We start from the raw sequence: 18,767 nt of genomic DNA, 5'->3' as shown, positions 1-18,767 counted from the left end.
GAAAAAATGACCTGATGCACAAAATATAACTGGATACTAACATGTATAGGTAATAACACCAGTGCAGTTAATCCAGGGAATATGTAATTGCCTCTTGGGGGATCAGGAAGTCAGTTCTTCCCTACTTCAGCAAATTGGATCATACTTTATTGAATTTTTTTGCCTTCCTCTGGATCAACTCTGGGTATATAATTGTATACAGTATTAGGAAGTTCTCTATTTTTTTTCTGTTGACTGAACTAGATGTGTCATCTTTCAACCTGACTAACTATAACTATGTAAGGTATGTCAGCTCAATTGTGCCAGATTAAACTCTGTGGAGGCCCCTAGGCAATTAATACCTTGGGGCTTCCACAGAGGTTTCTGGAAGTACCGTATCTTATGCACACACTCTAGTGGGAAAACATTGAATTAAGTAGCGTGGATGTTGACCGCTAGATGGAGATGACCAGAAGATCTTTAATGGTGATCTTTAAGGGACAAACTGTAATTTGACATAAAATAAAAGGTGTAGCGCTAAACTTATTTTATGTTTCATTATTGTGTCCAGCAATATAGCATCAGCTGCTTTTTCTTTTTGCTGACTGTATATTTTTTTACGCAACAGATTCTTTTGTTTTAAACTGTAATTTGAACCTGACGTCTATGGTTTATGTGCTATAAGTTGTTAAGCTTCATGTACACGGGACATTTTCACAACCTTTTCTGAATATTTTAACTTGACAGTAACCAACGTTTAAAATGTCAGTTTTTCTGCGTTTACATGCCACGTTTTGCCACGTTTGTCTTTAGAAGTGTCTTTAAAAATGTTTTTTTTTTTTTTTAAATAGCCAAAAATGAAAAATGACTTTAAACAAATTGCAGCTACACACGAGTTACCATGTTTACAGGCATTTACAAGCTGTTATAGGCATTTGGCATTTTCGAATGCCTCTGAACATCCATCCTGAATGTATTTTTTTGCGTTCCAAAAAATGTTTCTAAACTGCCTAGAAATGACTATAAACAACCCTGTGTATATGTACTGATAAGATAACAGAGAGTTCAGGGGCAGCTGGAAAAAAAAGCCCAACTGCTCCTAAATGTCCGTTTACCAGCAGTGTACACGAGGCCTTAATGGGTACACTATATTAATATAGTATTTTCTCTGTAGATTTTAATGTAAGGTTTTCATTTCTTTGAGTCAATTCACTTTGTCTATCTTTGTAAACAATTTAAGAAAGCTTCATTGTATTTTCTTTGAAAATCAAATCAATATTATTTTGATCAGTTGTCATGGGGCAGTTAAATGGCATGGTAATCCAGCACTGCAGCTCAATCTCTCCCAGGCTGTAACACTCCACACCACTAACTCCATGTATGTGAATGCCTGCTCACAATACATTATGGTGTCATAGTGCTGTGCCGTCAACCAACTAGTTTTGTCACAGATAGTCTTCCTGAGTAATGGAAAACTTTCTCTACTGGCTTCTGCATTTGTAAGTGGCAGTGGGCCACTTAGGGCAACTCAGATGCAGAAACCTCACTTTACCACCAGCATCCTTCACTACTCAGCTGGCAGTTTATAATAATAATGCCTCCTCCACACCTATGATGCTCCCAGGACAGAAAGATGGTGGTTTATTCTACACTACCTTCCACCTCCCATTCACATAAGATCCCCTGCACCACCTGCTGGGTAAGTACTAGCTGTTCTTTCACAGCAGACCCTCACTCTGCATTCCTGAACCCTGCACCCTTAATGTTATTGCGTTCTGGACACATGGAAAGCTGAAGCTAGCGGCCATGTTTGATAACCTTACGTCAGCCATGACAGCTTGACTAACAGTTACACATTGCAGTAGAAATCTGAACCCCCTCCCTCCTCCCTTATTTCCAGAAATTCATAGGCTTATACTTCAAAAGAGCTGTTATTGCAACATAGAGAAAGCAGAACCAGGCTAGGTCTGTAAAAACAGCTAATGTCAGCCAGGCAGGAGGTCCAGCCCTGTCGTAAAACTGCCACCCTCTCAATTCAGAGAACCAACCGGTCGTAAATACCTTAATGCACATAAAGCTTAAACAGTTGAGGATAGTTCTGAACTGTCAGCATGTTTCATTACTTCCAAATTAATAATAGCACAGCCATAATATGGACCTATTTAGTTTACTCAGATAATTTGTAACGTTTCAAGTCCAGACACCTCTATGTCAGATCATATGGGAAACCTCCTAGGTAAACTGGGCATTGGATACCTGGCATGTGTGTATTTGTTTTGAAGCAAATGTCATGCTGATCAATAATCTGGATATTTGCAGTCTGTAAACAGTAGAGATGCAGAGATATGAATATGTATCACAAAGTGTATCTGGGACATGGTCATGAATGTAGAGACCTCGCAGCAACCAACCCCTAAACAAGATGACCAGACGATTGGTCACTGGTTGCTGTCAACACCCCTTTAATCTGACAGAACAGAAGTGATGCCAAGACAATGGTCAGTTCTCCTTTTGCCATCCAAGCAGGAACATCTGCCAAGTTTGAGAACCAATTACCCAGCTCATTAATTGAACTCTGATCAACCCTCAGACATTAATTGCAAGTATTCTTCCTCCTCAATTCTACCTTATTTCTTGGTGGCTGTATATTGTCTTTATCTCTTTGAAAAAAAAATTCTGTAAATACTTTATTTGCATGAACTTTGACCTTTTCATGTTAAACACTTATGTTGAAAAATGTTAACCTTATCTCTAAAGCTCTTAATGCAAGCTATAAATGAACTTGCCTCTTGAAGACGCTACTGTTGTAGAGTAAGGCCTCTGAGCAGACCTGTCTGTGGTGGCAGTGTGTGTTGCAGACGCTTATTCTAAAATCAGAATTGGTATTGCTAAATTGATGGAAGTCCTGACCCTTCCTGAGCAAAGGACAGTGGTGGCAGTTAAAGGGTTAATTGTGTAATTAGCCCAGTGACAATCGCTCTCAGGCTGCTGACACCTAAATTGTGGTCCCGCAAGCTGGAAAATTTTGTGCTGAGCGCAGCTGAGAGTGGCATTTTTACGTAAGTGACATCGTGGTGTGAGGTTGGCCGGTCCTTCGTTGCGAGTTAGGGAGGAGGGCAGGGATATGACACCCGCGTTTGTCACAGCACCCTCTGCGCAATACATACTCCTAAGTCCTGCATGATAGGCAATCCTGAGCCTTGCTTTATTTGTGATATGTACCCCTGTACTCCTTCATCCTGCACTACAAATACTTTGTTTTACATTCAATATTCCTTACCACTACACTTTGTAAATTAGACTATATATTATTATTATTACTTCTCGTTTTTATATAGCACAGACAGTTTACAAACTGTGCATTAACAGTCCCTGCCCTAGAGGAGCTTATAATGTAAGATTCAAATTTTACATGCATCTCACAGCAGGACTGTGGCATATGTGTGCCTTGTATACATTGAGTAGTGTCAGGTTTTAGTTAACCTCTTTAAAATCTTCCCACTGTGCAATTAGGCCACACTTACCATTCAGCATTGTGCGTGCAGCTTTGCTACTCTCCTCCAGGTCCGGGGAGCATTCTTCGCAATTCTCTCCCACAACTACTTCCTCCTGTCATACCTTTTTCTACATATACTGCCCACTGTCCCACTGACACTAAAACCATACTCTCCTGCAGATACTGCCCATTGTAATCCTCTTCTGCAGATACTACCCACTGTTATAATCTCCAACATTCTTCTCCCACACTTAGAAAACATTATGTTCTTCCTTCAATACAAAAGTTTACAAACTGTTTCCACTTCTAATTGACCCCATCCCCCATTGTATATAAATAATTTATTCCCAATTTAGCGAGTTGTTTATAAAAGATCTACAAAATAAAGAATAATTTACTAATCCCCCAAGATTATCTGTGGATGTGTAGTGAAATGGAGACTTCTTTTTGACCCTGTCCACCTCCTTAGCTTTTCTACAGCATGTGTACAAAATAGCAAGAGTTTGTTTACTTGAATACTGCACTCTAGGCTGTATTAAGCAGCTCTGAGAAAGTACAACAGGATCTATACTTTCAGCTCTCCACCACATTGGTAAGGTGTTGATGACAGGCAGCAGTTCCAGAGTTCCAGGTAGCAATTCCAGTACGGTGTTTCTGCCCTTTCTCTGGTACTTTGCCATTTACATGGGGAAGTATGTGATGATGACACTGCAGCCAGTATTTCAGTAAGAAAACTCTTAGCCCTTGTACACACGGTCGGAGATTCCGACAACCAAATCCATTGGATTTTGTCCGACGGATCTTGTCCGAAACTGTTGCATACACACGGTCGGACAAAGTTGTCGTAAAATCTGATCTTTCAGAACGTGATGACGTAATTTCGTTACGATGGGACTACGTTCAGGCTAGTAGCCAATAGCTTTGATGTAGGAATTTGATCTGAGCATGCGTGGCACTTTGTCCGATCGGAATTCTCTACACATGATCGGAGTATGTCTGATCGCAGCAGTTTGTCGGAAAATATTTCCGGCAAGTTGGAAAATTTGGTCTGATGGATACTCCGATGGAAACAGTCCGATGCATACCACACACAGTCGGAATATCCAACAAAACGCTCCGATCAGACACATTCCGTCGGAATCTCCGACCGTGTGTACAAGGGCTTAGGCCGCATTCACACTAAGGCACTTTACAGGCGTTATAGCACTAAAAATAGCACCTGCAAAGCGCCTGTAAAGAGCCTCTCCTCTCACTCCATTGTGAAAGCCCGAGTTCTTTTAACCCTTTTCTGGTCACTAGCGGGGGTTAAAAGCACCCCGCTAGCGGCTGAAAACCTCCACAAAAACAAAGGTAAAACACTGCTAAAAATAGCAGCGCTTTACCGCTGATGCCCCAAACGTCCCAGTCTGAAAGTAGCCTTACTTTTTTGTACACTGGCCACATAATAGGTAAGGGGTTATATATTATGAAAAAGTCAGTGCCTGGAGTTGGGCTTTAAGTATATGGTTCAAACAAGCTGAACCTCTTGCACACATACTACTGAACCCTTTTTCCATGCAGGTGATATAAAGCAATAATATTCATATTACTTACTACAAAAGTCAAATAATGGTCTTGCATGCCCAAACATTAAAAAATGTATATTAAAATTAATATTAATCTAAGACATTCTTTTTTAAAGCAGAGGTCCACACAAAAATGGAACTTCCACTTTTTGGAACCCCTTCTGGTGTCACATTTGGTACCTTTCAGGGGTGAGGAGGGTGCAGATACCTGTATAATACAGGTATTTGCACCCACTTCCGGGCATAGATCACGGCGGTGATCACGGTGACCTATGCCACTTCCCACCCCCCCTGTTGTCTTCTGGGAGACGCACGGGTCCCAGAGAGGGCAGGAACCAATCGGATTGTGCAGCACGACTCGCGCATACGCAGTAGGGAACCAGGAAGTGAAGCCGCAAGGCTTCACTTCCTGATTTCATTACTGAAGATGGCGGCGGCAGCAGCCGAGGACCGAGGGACGGTTTGGCCTCAGGTGCCGACATCACGGGCACCCTGGACAGGTAAGTGTCCTTATTTTAAAAGTCAGCAGCTGCAGTATTTGTAGCCGCTGACTTAAAAAAAAAAAAATGGCGGACCTCTGCTTTAACTGTGATTTGGAGAATGGGTATTAAAGTTCAAGAAAAAAACGACTTACCTTCTGTTGCTACATCTTCTATTTTGACATTATTTTTTTGAGCCATGTAACCAAGTATTGAGAAAATGGCAAATCCAGATATAAAACTTGTGACACAATTGATTGTACTTGTAAGCAAAGCATCCCTGAAATGAAAAATAATAGTTCATATTTAAAATCTGTTGGTCTGCCTTTGCACAGTTTTTCCCTCATTTATTACTTATAAAGACATGCACATCAGCCTTTGCATTAGTGAAGATAAATAATATCATCGGCTTAAAACACATGTAACTAAAGGCAATTAAAATATAAGCTAAGATTTTGGATTTCGTGAGAAAGATCTAGCATCATCACCAAACAGAGAGGCAAAACTATAAGTAGACACTTCATATAGTTGCTTGACAAAAAGCATTCATACCCTTCAAATATTTTGTATTTCACCTATAATTACAATGGATTTAATTTTTTTAATCTTATTTAGGTAAAATATTTAGCAGTTTGAGTGTGCAAAGATATGTTTATTGTGAGAAAAAAAATAATTTAGCTAAAAAAAGTTGGATCTTGATTTACTTTTACAATTATTTTCTTGGGCTACATCACAATAAATAATGTGTGGTGAATTTCATATCAAGTACAGCCTTGCTAAAGGAGGCATCCCTATTATCATAATTTGAAAGAAACTTTGTTACATTTCACTTTGCACATGCCTTCAATAGTATAAACACAAATATTGAAATATACAATTTTGTATTGCAAAAAAATAAAAAAAAGCATTAAAAAAATAATAAACACTATTAAAAACATCAGACGACACAGATGACTCCATATTCCTGACTACTTGAGTTATGTTACCACCTTCAAGTGAATTGACATTGGCCCATAATGGCAGGAAACCCTGCCATGGTAAAAACCCCTCCCAGATCACCTAAGTATCCGTTTTGCAGCAAGCAAGGGGGAGATCTCTGTGTCATGTTATATACTGCAAGAAAATAATTTTACCAATAAACCAAAAATCCTAATTTCTTAACCACTTACTGACTACCCTATAGCACTTTTACTGCTACAGGGCAGCAGCTGTGGGCAGAATCATGTATACTGTATATATATGTTTCTGTATTTCTGCCTGCTGGGGGCATGCATGCACCACTGGCTAGGAGCTGATCTGCAGGTCCCGGTAAGTCTATGTCCCCTGGCACCCGCTGATTAATAGTAAATCAAGGAGAGCTGAGATATGCCTATGTAAATAAGGCTTATCTCAGTTCTGACAGAGGGAAGGGACAATTCTTTGTCTCTGCAAAGAGAATCTATCTCTTCTCCTAGCGAAAGCACCACACCATGTACACAAAAACACTGCCTAAGCACACAGTTAACCCTTTGATCTCCCTAGATGTTTAACCCCTTCCCAGCCAGTGTCATTAACACAATGACAGTGTCAAAAGTCTCAGTGTCTGATAGTTCACTGCACTGGGAAAGAAGAAACCTTGCCCTTGCCACTAAATACCTAAGAAATGATCTGACTAATCCACCTAAAAATACTCAGGAAGCAGTTTGACCCTTGTGAGGATCCTCAAGCAGAACAAACAGGGAATCAAACTGTTGAAACAAAGTTGTAGACTTCAGACAGCTTGAACAATATCCAAAGAGTGAAGCACCTTCTCCTTAGGATGCTAGGATTAGGGCAAAAAGATGGCAACACATGGTCCTAATATAGGTTGCATAAACACATAGTCAGGTTGAAAAAAGACACAAGACCATCCAGTTCAACCACAAAAAAAAAATAATATCATGCAATCCCATATACCCAATTCTATACCCACAGTTGATCTAGAAGAAGGTTAAATACAAAGAAAATACATTAGGGTAAGAAAGAAGAACAAGACTACAACACCAGATTACAATATTGTATATTGGTGAAGAACCAGAAAAGGCTCCTTGCAGGAAAGTGCAGCCAACCCCAAGACCAATGCGAGCTAAAGTAATGGCTACTAAAAACACAGCATTGCTTATAAGAAGCAGCAAGGGAATCTCTCTAAGATATTCAAAATGAGACATCTGCAAAACAGGGAAGACCAAGTTATAGTCCCTGACTGAAGAAAAAACAAAACTGTTTGAGTCACCAGTTCATCAACCTCAAATGCCTGAGGATCCTTTGGGTTTGGGATACAAATCTGTCCATTGTGTTTTTGAATTGGTACACCAAGAGAGACACATCTGGCTTCCCACACTGCAGACAAATCTCTCAGAATACCTTTAAGTGAAGGTCCATTCTTCCAGATTCAGCTGCTGATGGCTGAGAAAGTCCACCTGACAATTTTCCACACAGGTACCACGCGCAATGGAGGGGCGTGAAGTTCTGCTGAAGACAAGATCATGCCAACTTCTTCCTGAGCAGCATTTGTCCCTCCTTGATGGTTGATGTGACACTGACTGTACTGGATACATTGTACCTTGGAGATTGCTGCCTGCAGGATCCACCTCTGACCTTCCCCATTCTTGTATGTGGGGTCTGGGTCTTGTCCTCTCTTGGCTGTCTAGCTGTAGTGACTGGCCTGGATGAAGCCCTCTTTTACTCCAGCAAGGGAATTAGGAATAGGCAAGGAAATTGCAAACTAAGCCCCTGCAATATCTTCAGAGAGACAACTGCAGGCACATCATTCACCAAAGACACTAGCTAAAAACAGACCCAATAGGTCATGAATATGAAGTTCTCTGTGGCCTGTGATGATCGATTAGTAAAAAGACAATTATCGGTTGCACAACTATTCACACCCAGAATTGAAACAACTTAGGCTGCAATTATAGCAGTTAATCTTTTTGTGATCTTACTCTATCAGCTTCACATATCTAGATCTTACAACGTTTGCCCTGCCTCTCTGCAAAATGACAGTGTATGGTAATGTCTGGTACATGCCCTAATCTGTGTCTTGCTTATAGATATTTAGGTCCAATAATTTGATGTTGTTCTCCAAAAAGTCAGTTTAGGGATCATTCAAAATTGACATTTGGCCCTGATGAATAAAACTCTATCATTTAGGTGTGGGTGGAAGGTACGGGTGCACCATCCAACCCCACTGCTCACAGCATATAATACTTTATGAAAGCTGTTGCAGCTGGATGATGCACCAAGTGCTACTAACGTTTATGCCAGAAAGTGCTCAGGGATAAATGCCCAGACTGTAAGCTCAAGTCTATGTTCTAAGCATTTATCTCTAGGCATATACTGCACTAGACATTAGCACCACTTGGTGCACCATCCAGACCCACCCAGCAGCAGCAGCATTCAGCCTCCCAGAGTTTTAGTGACTGTTGACAGCTGTGTTGGGTAATGAGCCTGTGTCTTTTGCCTTCATTTAAATGTCTCGTATGCATGAGGCAAAAAGTTCTAGCCTAGTATCAGTCCATAGGAGCAACAAATTGCCAATATTGTGACAACATACCAGGGTTTAAAACTGATGGCTGGAATAAAAACTGTTTGCTCATCTAAGGACTATGTATAGGGCTTTGTATATGCATTTAATTCAGGGGTCTCAAACTGGAGGCCCTCCAGCTGTTGCAAAACTACAAGTACCATCATGCCTCTGGCTGTGGGAGCCATGCTTGTAACTGTCAGCCTTGCAATGCCTCATGGGACTTGTAGTTTTGTAACAGCTGGAGGGCCACCAGTTTGAGACCCCTGATTTAATACCTTCTTTGTGTGGAACCACAGTATACAGTATATTAGAAAAAAAAAGATAATTGTATTAAACACAGGTGGACTTCACTTAGCTAATTATGTATTTTCTTAAGGGCATTGGTTCCACCCACACTTTTTATATGTGTAGTGGCCATAACCCTTGGCAGGACGGCTTTAACCTTTGGGCTTACTGGTTACCTCCGCTTGGCTTGTTCTTCCACGTCTAGGGGTTCCCAGAATTAGTACCCAACAACCTTGTACGCTGACACCAATAAAGTCCTTTTGAAAGGTTTTATTTGCAGGGGTAACATCCAACAAACACAGTCTCGTATGGGAACAGTGGGCAAGGGTGAAAGAACTCAGGCACCTTGAACTGCAAATATCACAAAGTCTCTAGTACCACCCAGAGAGTAGCCATTCGCAGCTGGGCACTTAAAGGCTGAACAAATCTCTAGCCAGAGATTGTGGCAATAAGCGCTTTGACTCAGAACTTGTGAAATCTCTGACCTTGAACAAGTTGTAACTGAAAGTGAACAGGAACCTTTTTCCTCAGTACCTGGAATGTTCTCTGTCTCCTTGACAGTACTGGAAAAAACGTGAATTTGTCAGTGTCCTTCACAACTCAGCAACCAGGCACTTCTCAGGATGCCAGCTTGTTGGTCCTCCTCCGAAGAGTCCTCCCCCAGTCACTTACACGAGCTGCGGTACCCCTCCAAGCCGAGAGCACACCCGGATGCCTTAAATCCTCCCTCAGTTACTGCGCCTCGGACCAGCCCGTTACGAGACTTGGGAACAGACAAATCCCATACATTTTCATAAAGCACATGACCAGTAGATTACAAATAAGGTGCTTCTGACTTTTTTAGGCCCTGTGATATCTGTGCAAATATTTATCATTTCGCTATTTTTGCTAAAAATACACTAAAATAGTGGATACGTACATAGCAAAACGTACAAAATTCCTTATAAACGCCTATTAAATATAAAAGCTAAAACTGTATTGTTAAAGTAGGCTAGAGTATTGTGTCCCATCAATATAATGATGTTTTCATTTCCCGTGTTTCTGAGATGTTACTCCTTTGGTTATAAAGACCTCTGCCATCATCTTGTCAAGTAATGCTGCTGCTGATAAGACAATTTCTTTTGAGAAAATTAAGCAGGTTTCACATCCTAGCAGGTCTTCCTTATCTGAGTGACAGGTATTCTATTGTTCTTCTTAATCATTTATGTTTTGTGGACCCTTTTGTGTCTTTCGAGGCTGCTCTGGATAAACTCTCTCCACTCAAGACTGCCACTGCCATCCTGGAGACTTGAGGAGTGGCTGCTGTGTAATCGAGTTTTCTTTTTAATGTAGGTTTTGTACCACCTCTTGCCATCGGATAGTGGAGAATAATCAGTGAGAAATTCTGAGGTTATTACGGGGTTGAGTTAATTGTGGTAGATCCTGTTAATGAAGGCTACAGTAAAGATGCAGATCAGCTTATATCTGCCATTTTGGCTGCCTGCACGTGCTCTGTTGATAGACTGTTTTAACAAATGCTTTTTATTATAGGATGACAAATGAATAAATATATGAATTTGTTATTTTAGACATAACAGTGTGTACTACTGCATCAGTTTATACCAGAATATGTTATCTTGGTTTTCCTAGAGGACACTGACATTACTTCTGTGCATGGCTGAGTAATAGGTATGTACTTTGGTATGTACATCATAGTTTTTAGGTAGTATATACATTTTAAAAAGTGGCTTGTGTATAAATCCTTTTAGGATCCAAAAGAGAAAATTGATTTGCAAAAGTCTATGCTTTTTCAGTACCTTTAGCTAAGACATAAGGTGATTTGCCCTTATATTACCAATGATTGCAGATAATCATGTGGCTGTTGCTATGATTAGAGCTTTCATCTAAACGAAATCCCATGATTTTGGAATTCTACACAAGCTTAAAGGATTATAATACAAAGGTTTTGTGGGAAACTGATTTGTGTCCCATTGACAATGAGACCTGGGAAGAGGTTCTAACCAGCCACCAATTAGTCTCCTTGAAACCTACTGATAAGCTCACTCATCTATTTATACTTCATCATACCTATTTTATGCCAATTAGGTTAGCAACATATAAATCGCCCTATAATTCATTATGCCCTTTGTGTCAAGGGGAGCCTGGCTCCTTTTTCCCACTTGCTCTGGTCCTAGTGTTAAGAACATTTTACTTATACATGAGAATACCACCCCCTTTTCCCTCATAATAATGTAAAAGTCTCCTGCCAATATATTGTACAATTTCAGAAAATTCGGATCCAGAAGCATATATTGCTCTTGCAAGAGCTTGATCACCTTATTTTCAGATGTCATTGTATCTATAAATGAAGGGATTGTGGTTTGTAACACTTCCTTACTTAACCACTTACAGACCGGACCATTTTACTGGTCAAAAACCAGACCACTTTTTGCGATTCAGCACTGCGTCGCTTTAACTGACAATTGCACGGTCATGCGACGTGGCTCCAAAATTGACGACCTTTTTTCCCCACAAACAGAGCTTTCTTTTGGTGGTATTTGATCACCCCTGCGGTTTTTATTTTTTGCACTATAAACAAAAATAGAGCGAGTATTTTGAAAAAAACACATTATTTTTTTACTTTTTGTTATAATAAATATCCCCCAAAAATATATAAAAAAACTTTTTTCCCTCAGTTTAGGCCGATACGTATTCTTCTACATACTTTTGATAAAAAAAAAATTGCAATAAGCGATTATTGATTGGTTTGCGCAAACGTTATAGCATTTAGAATATAGGGATAGTTTTATGGCATTTTTATTAATAATTTGTATTATTTTTTTTTTACTAGTAATGGCGGCGATCAGCGATTTTTATTGTGACTGCGACATTGTGGCGGACACAAATCGGACATTTTTGACACATTTTTGGGACCATTGTCATTTATACAGTAATCACTGCTATATAAATGCAGTGATTCCTGTGTAAATGACACTGGCAGTGAAGGGGTTAACCAGTGGGTGGCAGTGTAGGGGTTAAGTGTTCCTAGAGGTGTGTTACTAACTGTGGAAGGGTTGGGCTTTCATTTCAATCACATGGAGCAGAGATCAGCATCACTAGTTGCTAGGCAGAATGGAGAAATGCTGTTTACACGGCATTTCCTCCATTCAGCCGTCCTGTGAGACGATTGCGGGTATGCCCGCGGCAATCGAGTCTGCGGGACCCGCGACCGGACTCATGGGGGTCCTGACCGGCACGCGAGCGCGCCGCCGGCGGCGCGCTCCCGATGGCAGGGTGGCATTGAAGATTGGACATATCTGTACGCCAATATGCCTGCCCGTGCCATTCTGCCGACGTACATCGGCGTGCGCTGGTCGGGAACCGGTTAAAGTGGAACTTTAGTCAGAAAATTAGGTCCTGCTAGATCATTTCAGACTGGCCCCTTTTGCAGGTATAGCTATGTAAACCATTAAATATACAATGCCTTGAAAAAAAGTATTCTAATGCCCCGTACACACGAGCAGACTTTTCAACATCCAAAGTCCGTCAGACCGAGTCCGTCAGACTATCCGATCGTGTGTGGGCTGCAACGGACTTTAGCTTCGCAAAAGTCTGACGGACTTTAGAAATGATGCTTCAAATTTTCCCGACGGAACTCCGCCGGACCCGGTCCCCTTCGAAAACTCCGCTCGTGTGTATGCTACTCCGACGGACTAAAACCAACGCTAGGGCAGCTATTGGCTACTGGCTATGAACTTCCTTATTCGAGTCGGGTCGTACGTCGAATCCGTCGGAGTTTAGTGTGATCGTGTGTGGCCAAGTCCGTTCGGCCGAAAAGTCTGTCAGAACTCCGTCGGAACTCCGGCGGAACTCCTTTGAAAGTCTGTCGGACATAAGTCCTCTCGTGTGTACGGGGCATTAGTCCTTGAAATTTTCCACATTTTGTCATGTTACAGCCAAAAATTTGAATTTATTTTATTGTGATTTTATGTAATAGACCAACACAAAGTGGCACATAATTGTGAAGTGGAAGGAAAAGAATAAATGGTTTTCAATTTTTTTTTACAAATAAATATGTGAAAAGTGTGGCGTGCATTTATTTTTAGCCCCCTTTAGTCTGATACTCCTAAACAAAATCTAGTGGAACCAATTGCCTTCAGAAGTCACTTAATTAGTAAAGTCCACCTGTGTGTAATGTAATCTCAGGATAAATGCAGCTGTTCTGTGAAGCCCTCAGAGGTTTGTTAGAGAACCTTAGTGAACAAACAGCATCACGAAGGCCAAGGAAAACATAAGACAGATCAGGGATTAAGTTGTGGAGAAGTTTAAAGCAGTGGCAGGTTTAATAAATATATCCTGAGCTTTGAACATATCACAGAGCACTGTACAATCCATCATCTGAAAATGGAAAGAGTATGGCACAACTGTAAAAATACCAAGACATGGCAATCCACCTAAACTGACAGGCCAGGCAAGGAGAGCATTCATTTGAGAAGCAGCCAAAAGGCCCATGGTAACTCTGGAGGAGCTGCAGAGATTCACAGGTCAGGTGGGAGAATCTGTCCCAAGGACAACTATTAGTTGTGCACTCCACAAATCTAGCATTTATGGAAGAGTGGCAAGAAGAACGCCATTGTTGAAAGAAAGCCATAAGAAGTCCTGTTTGCAGTTTGTGAGAAGCCATGTGGGGGACACAGCAAACATTTGGAAGAATGTGCTCTGGTCAGATGAGACCAAAATTGAAAATTTAGGCCTGGACATTCTCCATACACGATGCTCCAGAAAAGCTACCAGTATCGTGAGGGATCCAACTCATCCCTCCCACAGTCTCTTTCAGCTATTGCCATCAGGTAGAAGGACTGTTAGGGACTTTTATGTTAAACTGTTCAACCGTTTTTTTCCCCCAGGCTGTGAGAGCCTTCAACTCCAAGCCTCTTTGAAACCCTTTCTATTCCTATATATTGTGATCAGGAATGTCTCACGTCCTCTCCTTTTTACTCTTGAATATGCACTAGACACATTTATAAATACTTGCTGCTACAAAGACTTTTGGAAACATATAGTATATGTACAGTTACATAGTTCCCAGATGTGTATTCCTCACTGTGCTTTTATTCTTTGTACATCTAGTTATAATTATGTTTAATTTGTATGTCGCACCGTGGCCCTGTAAAATACGATATTTAATTCTACTGTATGTTCTTACTTGTAGTGGAATGACAATAAAACTTGACTAGACTTGACTTGACGTGCCACTTTGTGTTGGTCTATCACATAAAATCCCAATGAAATACATTCACGTTTTAGCTTGTAACATGACAAAATGTGGAACATTTCAAGGGTTGTGAATACTTTTTCAAGGCACTGTATGTTTTTTTTCCCTTTTATTGGTTGAACTAGATGGACTTGTGTCTTTTTTCAACCAGACTAACTATGTACCTATATAATGTTGTTCACCTTATCTTGATAATGTACTCTGTTATTCCTGAAACTTTTCAAAACACCTTGAAGTCTTTTTAAAGGAGAACTAAGATTTCTTGGTAAACTTGTTTCAGGGATTGGTATTCAAATGTATCCAAAGGATACAGAAGCAGTGGATGCACTCAGAAAAAGAACACCAAAGACAGAGGGTGAAGTGAGAAAATTACTTTTTCTAAGCTATTATCTTCCTACTATCTCCAAAGGTTAATTTGTTAGCAGGTGGGCTCCAAATACCAATAACTTTTACACAACTGGTATTTGGAGTCCACCTGCTAACAAATGAACTTTGGGGGATTCATACCTATCTACATGTATTACTGAATATCTAAAAAGTATACTGTGCACCAATAGTTTGTCTAATCTGAGACCATTTCCCCTGGTGATCTGATCAGATATATTCAAGTCTCCCTGGCTCCATGCCTCCCAGGATGTTGTGATTGTAGAATGTAATGCTTTTCTGTTTTATCAAACAATTTATTCATCCACAATAGAGATTATTGATATTGCTTGTCTTCCTGATGAAGCAGGCTTAAGACCCGTAAAACATCTTAAAGAAGTAGCAAGCAACGCATTACCCCACTTTCTAATGATGGCTGATGGGGGTAACATGCTACAACTATTGTAGGAAATGCAAATGGCTGTTGTAATTGATCATCATACTTATTTCATGGCATGTGTGATTTTAAAATAAATGGAAATACCACCAATCTGCGTAATTGGAATAAATTAGTATACTGTGAAATATTGTGAAAATATGAGAGCAGCACATTATATAAATTAAATGAATAAAGAAGAAATTAACAGGTTAGTAAAACCACGCTCTCTTACAAAGTGCAATATTATATACAAATAAAAACTTGATATTTTATGTACTTTTTTCTGTTTGACGGTACCATTAAAGTCCTGGCAGTTTTCTAGTAGATAGTTTTTTTTTTTAGGCATATACTCTATATAAATATATAAAGGTGCATACAAACTAGTGCTAAAGATACAATTAACTAATTGGTTGCACGTGGCGCTGTTACCTGTGTGCCTTTCAGTCAACACTCCCTAATCTTCTAAAAAATCCTATCCCACATCATACAAAATGTGATAATTAATAAACACTTAAATAGATACCCAAATTTTCATTTAGATTAAGTGTACAGTGACAAAAATAAACAAACGTGAATATAGTCCATCCACCGAATATAAGAGAATCTAGAGTATATATAAAAAAATTTTTTATATATAAAAATAAAGCAAAATAGATAAAGCAAAAAAGAGTCTTTTTAAAGAAGCGTGGACAAATCTCCAGTGTTTAAATTTCTTTATACACGTGACTCCTTCACCACACCATCCGTGCTCAATGGCCCCCCTTCGTGAAAAAACTCACCAAATGCTAAGCCTTACACTCTCGTGTGAGGCAAAAGGGCTTGCAACAGATCTCTCAAGATGTATTTCAGATATCAGCACATCCGATTCAATCTTCTCCAATTGCGTACTTCAATGTGTATATATAAATACCTCAAAGAAAAATCACAGAGGGAGACCCCAATAGTGTAATACTGCAATCACTCTTTAATATAAAAAATTGCACTCTTTATGCACTCACATGAATTAAAAAGGGTAAAATCACTTCAAAAAGATAAAGAAACTTGCTTCACAAATCCACTCCACAACAACATTCTGAGTACGTCGGGGCATTGGTGGTCACAGCGGACTTATTAGATACTGGATCGCTAGATCTCACCCCTCCTCGTGCGTCCCGCCTGGTCCCACACAGCAGGTCCGTTCGAAAAAGGCGCCTTCAGATCAGATGATTCAGTCCACTTAGTCCTGTACCTGCTTCCCAGCTCCGTGTATGTCAGCTCAATATTCACCAGATAGCCACGCCCCCGACATGTTTCGTCATATCAGACTTATTCATGGGATTGGCTATCTGGTCTAGCAGCCCACCTTATATTTCCCCATCATCCAATCAGCTCATCTCACTGTCAGTCTCACATCCATATTGCTGGGATGTGTCCTGTCGTACACATTAAGCGCCGAAGCCAGAGCTCTGATTCGCGCATGCTCAAATCGCAGTATTCGATATCCACCTTTTTTCGAAAACTGGTGATCGAAATATTCGATCCGCCACTACGTTACGGTCTCCGATGCATGTGTCAAAGTATACTAGGTACGTCGAAGCATTCGACCATAGTTGTAATATTCGACATGCAGTAAATTCCGCTCAGATGTTCACACAGGCTGCGTCCCCCCAGGTCGCGCATGCGCCAAGATCGAACCCGCATGTCCCCGTCTCCACAATACTTCAGTATGAGAGTCCGTGTCACCGTCTTCTGGAACCAAATAAAGTGCGAAACCAATCACAATACCTATGGTGATGTCAGTCCCCATCTATAGTAACTCTCCATCTATGAGGCACTCTCTTTCTCCATAACACCCTGTACCCAGTACACACTGCTTAATCGATGTGTTCTCACACAGTAGATGAACCAGTCTGTCTCCAAACGCAGACTGTTGCACTTATCTACCGCTGTGTCACCAATGCGCCAACGTTTACACCAATGATTAACATATAATATAAACTAACCCATTAGTGCACATTTTCATTATTAACCCGGAACATTCGATATACAGCTTCAATTAAAAATTAAAAATGGAGATGTATATATATCTGAAGCAACATCTAAAGTGTAAATACACAAATCAAACTCCAAATAAAGGTCATTTTAAAACAAATATAACATCGTTTTAAAACAAATAGAACAGGAAACTACTATTATTAGCCCTAGAAGAGACATAATATGTATACTCATAATAAACTCAGAAGTCCCCCATCAGTACCCTCACACCTATTCTACAGACATGAAGATTAATGATCGGCAGCCTCAAAAACACTTCCATATCGGAGTGACGCCCTTCCCTCTATAATGTTTAAAAGACAATACTTATGGCCTATTAGTGACTACATGTCACTAATATAGCAGTTCAGGTCTAGTTCTACATTCATACCTCTCGGATGAAGGCTCCTCAACGAGAAGATCCACCTGGTTTCCCTCTGTGACAGATCTCTAACTCGATTAGAGCCCCTCCAAGAGGGATGAACATGGTCTATTCCACAGAACTGCAACAAATTTGGATTTCGTTGGTGATATTCTTTGAAATGTAATGATACGCTATGGTACTGATAACCTTTACGGATATTAGTCAAATGTTCTGAGATACGTACTCTCAATAATCTCTTGGTACGTCCTACATACAGTAAGTTACAGGGGCACCACAGTAGGTACACGACATGTGTCATATTACACGTCATGAATTCCTTAATGTCAAATGTTTCACCCTCACTGTTCGTTATTGAGGTGACTCCCCTGTTTATCTGCTGTACAGTCCTACAACAGATACACCTCCTACAGGCATAAAAGCCTTTCAGTTCCCCCGAAATAGTTGTTCGCTGAGGAGGGTCCAGGATCTTTTTTACGACTCGATCCCCGATGTTAGGTGCCCGTCTATAAATAAACCCTGGAGTTTTGGGTATCACACTCCCCAGATGTTTATCCCTTCCCAAAATATGCCAATGTGTCCTGAAAATTTGCTCTACCTCTCTAAATTGATGATGGAAATTGGACAGGAATCTTAGTTGATGTTGTGTCCCCCCTTCTACCTTTCTCCTCCCCTCCAGGCAAGCTTCCCTTGGAATCTTCGCTACTGTCCCAATGGTTTCATCCAAGGTGGTCTCTGAATACCCCTTCTGTATAAACCTTTCTTTTAAAATTTGGGATTGGGCCACGAAATCTTCTCTCGTTGTACAGTTCCTACGGACCCTTAAAAATTGTCCCTTAGGGATATTTCTAATCCAAGATGGAATTTGCACCTCAAAGTAATCAAAGATGGGGACAGGAATATGGATATGATGGCAATCGAGGAAGGGGTAATTCGATACCATTATACAACAGGTTTATGCCTTTGGC

General features: G+C 40.4%; 1 protein-coding gene across 1 annotated transcript in view; it reads right to left on the bottom strand.

Annotated features, from left to right (window-relative positions):
• Nucleotides 1-18,767, bottom strand: part of SLC6A2 (solute carrier family 6 member 2) — a 698,054-nt gene that overhangs the window by 344,608 nt on the left and 334,679 nt on the right. Inside the window, exon 8 of the mRNA XM_077458093.1 lies at nucleotides 5,675-5,799. Within this exon, the coding sequence (XP_077314219.1) occupies nucleotides 5,675-5,799 (125 nt within the window). The remainder of the gene's footprint in view (nucleotides 1-5,674; nucleotides 5,800-18,767) is intronic.

The sequence above is a fragment of the Lithobates pipiens genome, unplaced genomic scaffold, assembly GCF_037356315.1.
Source record: "Lithobates pipiens isolate NorthernLeopardFrog02 unplaced genomic scaffold, aLitPip1_a1.2 Scaffold_10, whole genome shotgun sequence".
Classification (NCBI taxonomy): Eukaryota; Metazoa; Chordata; class Amphibia; order Anura; family Ranidae; genus Lithobates; species Lithobates pipiens.
Note: the sequence above shows the minus strand (reverse complement) of the source record. Positions and strands in the feature narration are given on the sequence as shown.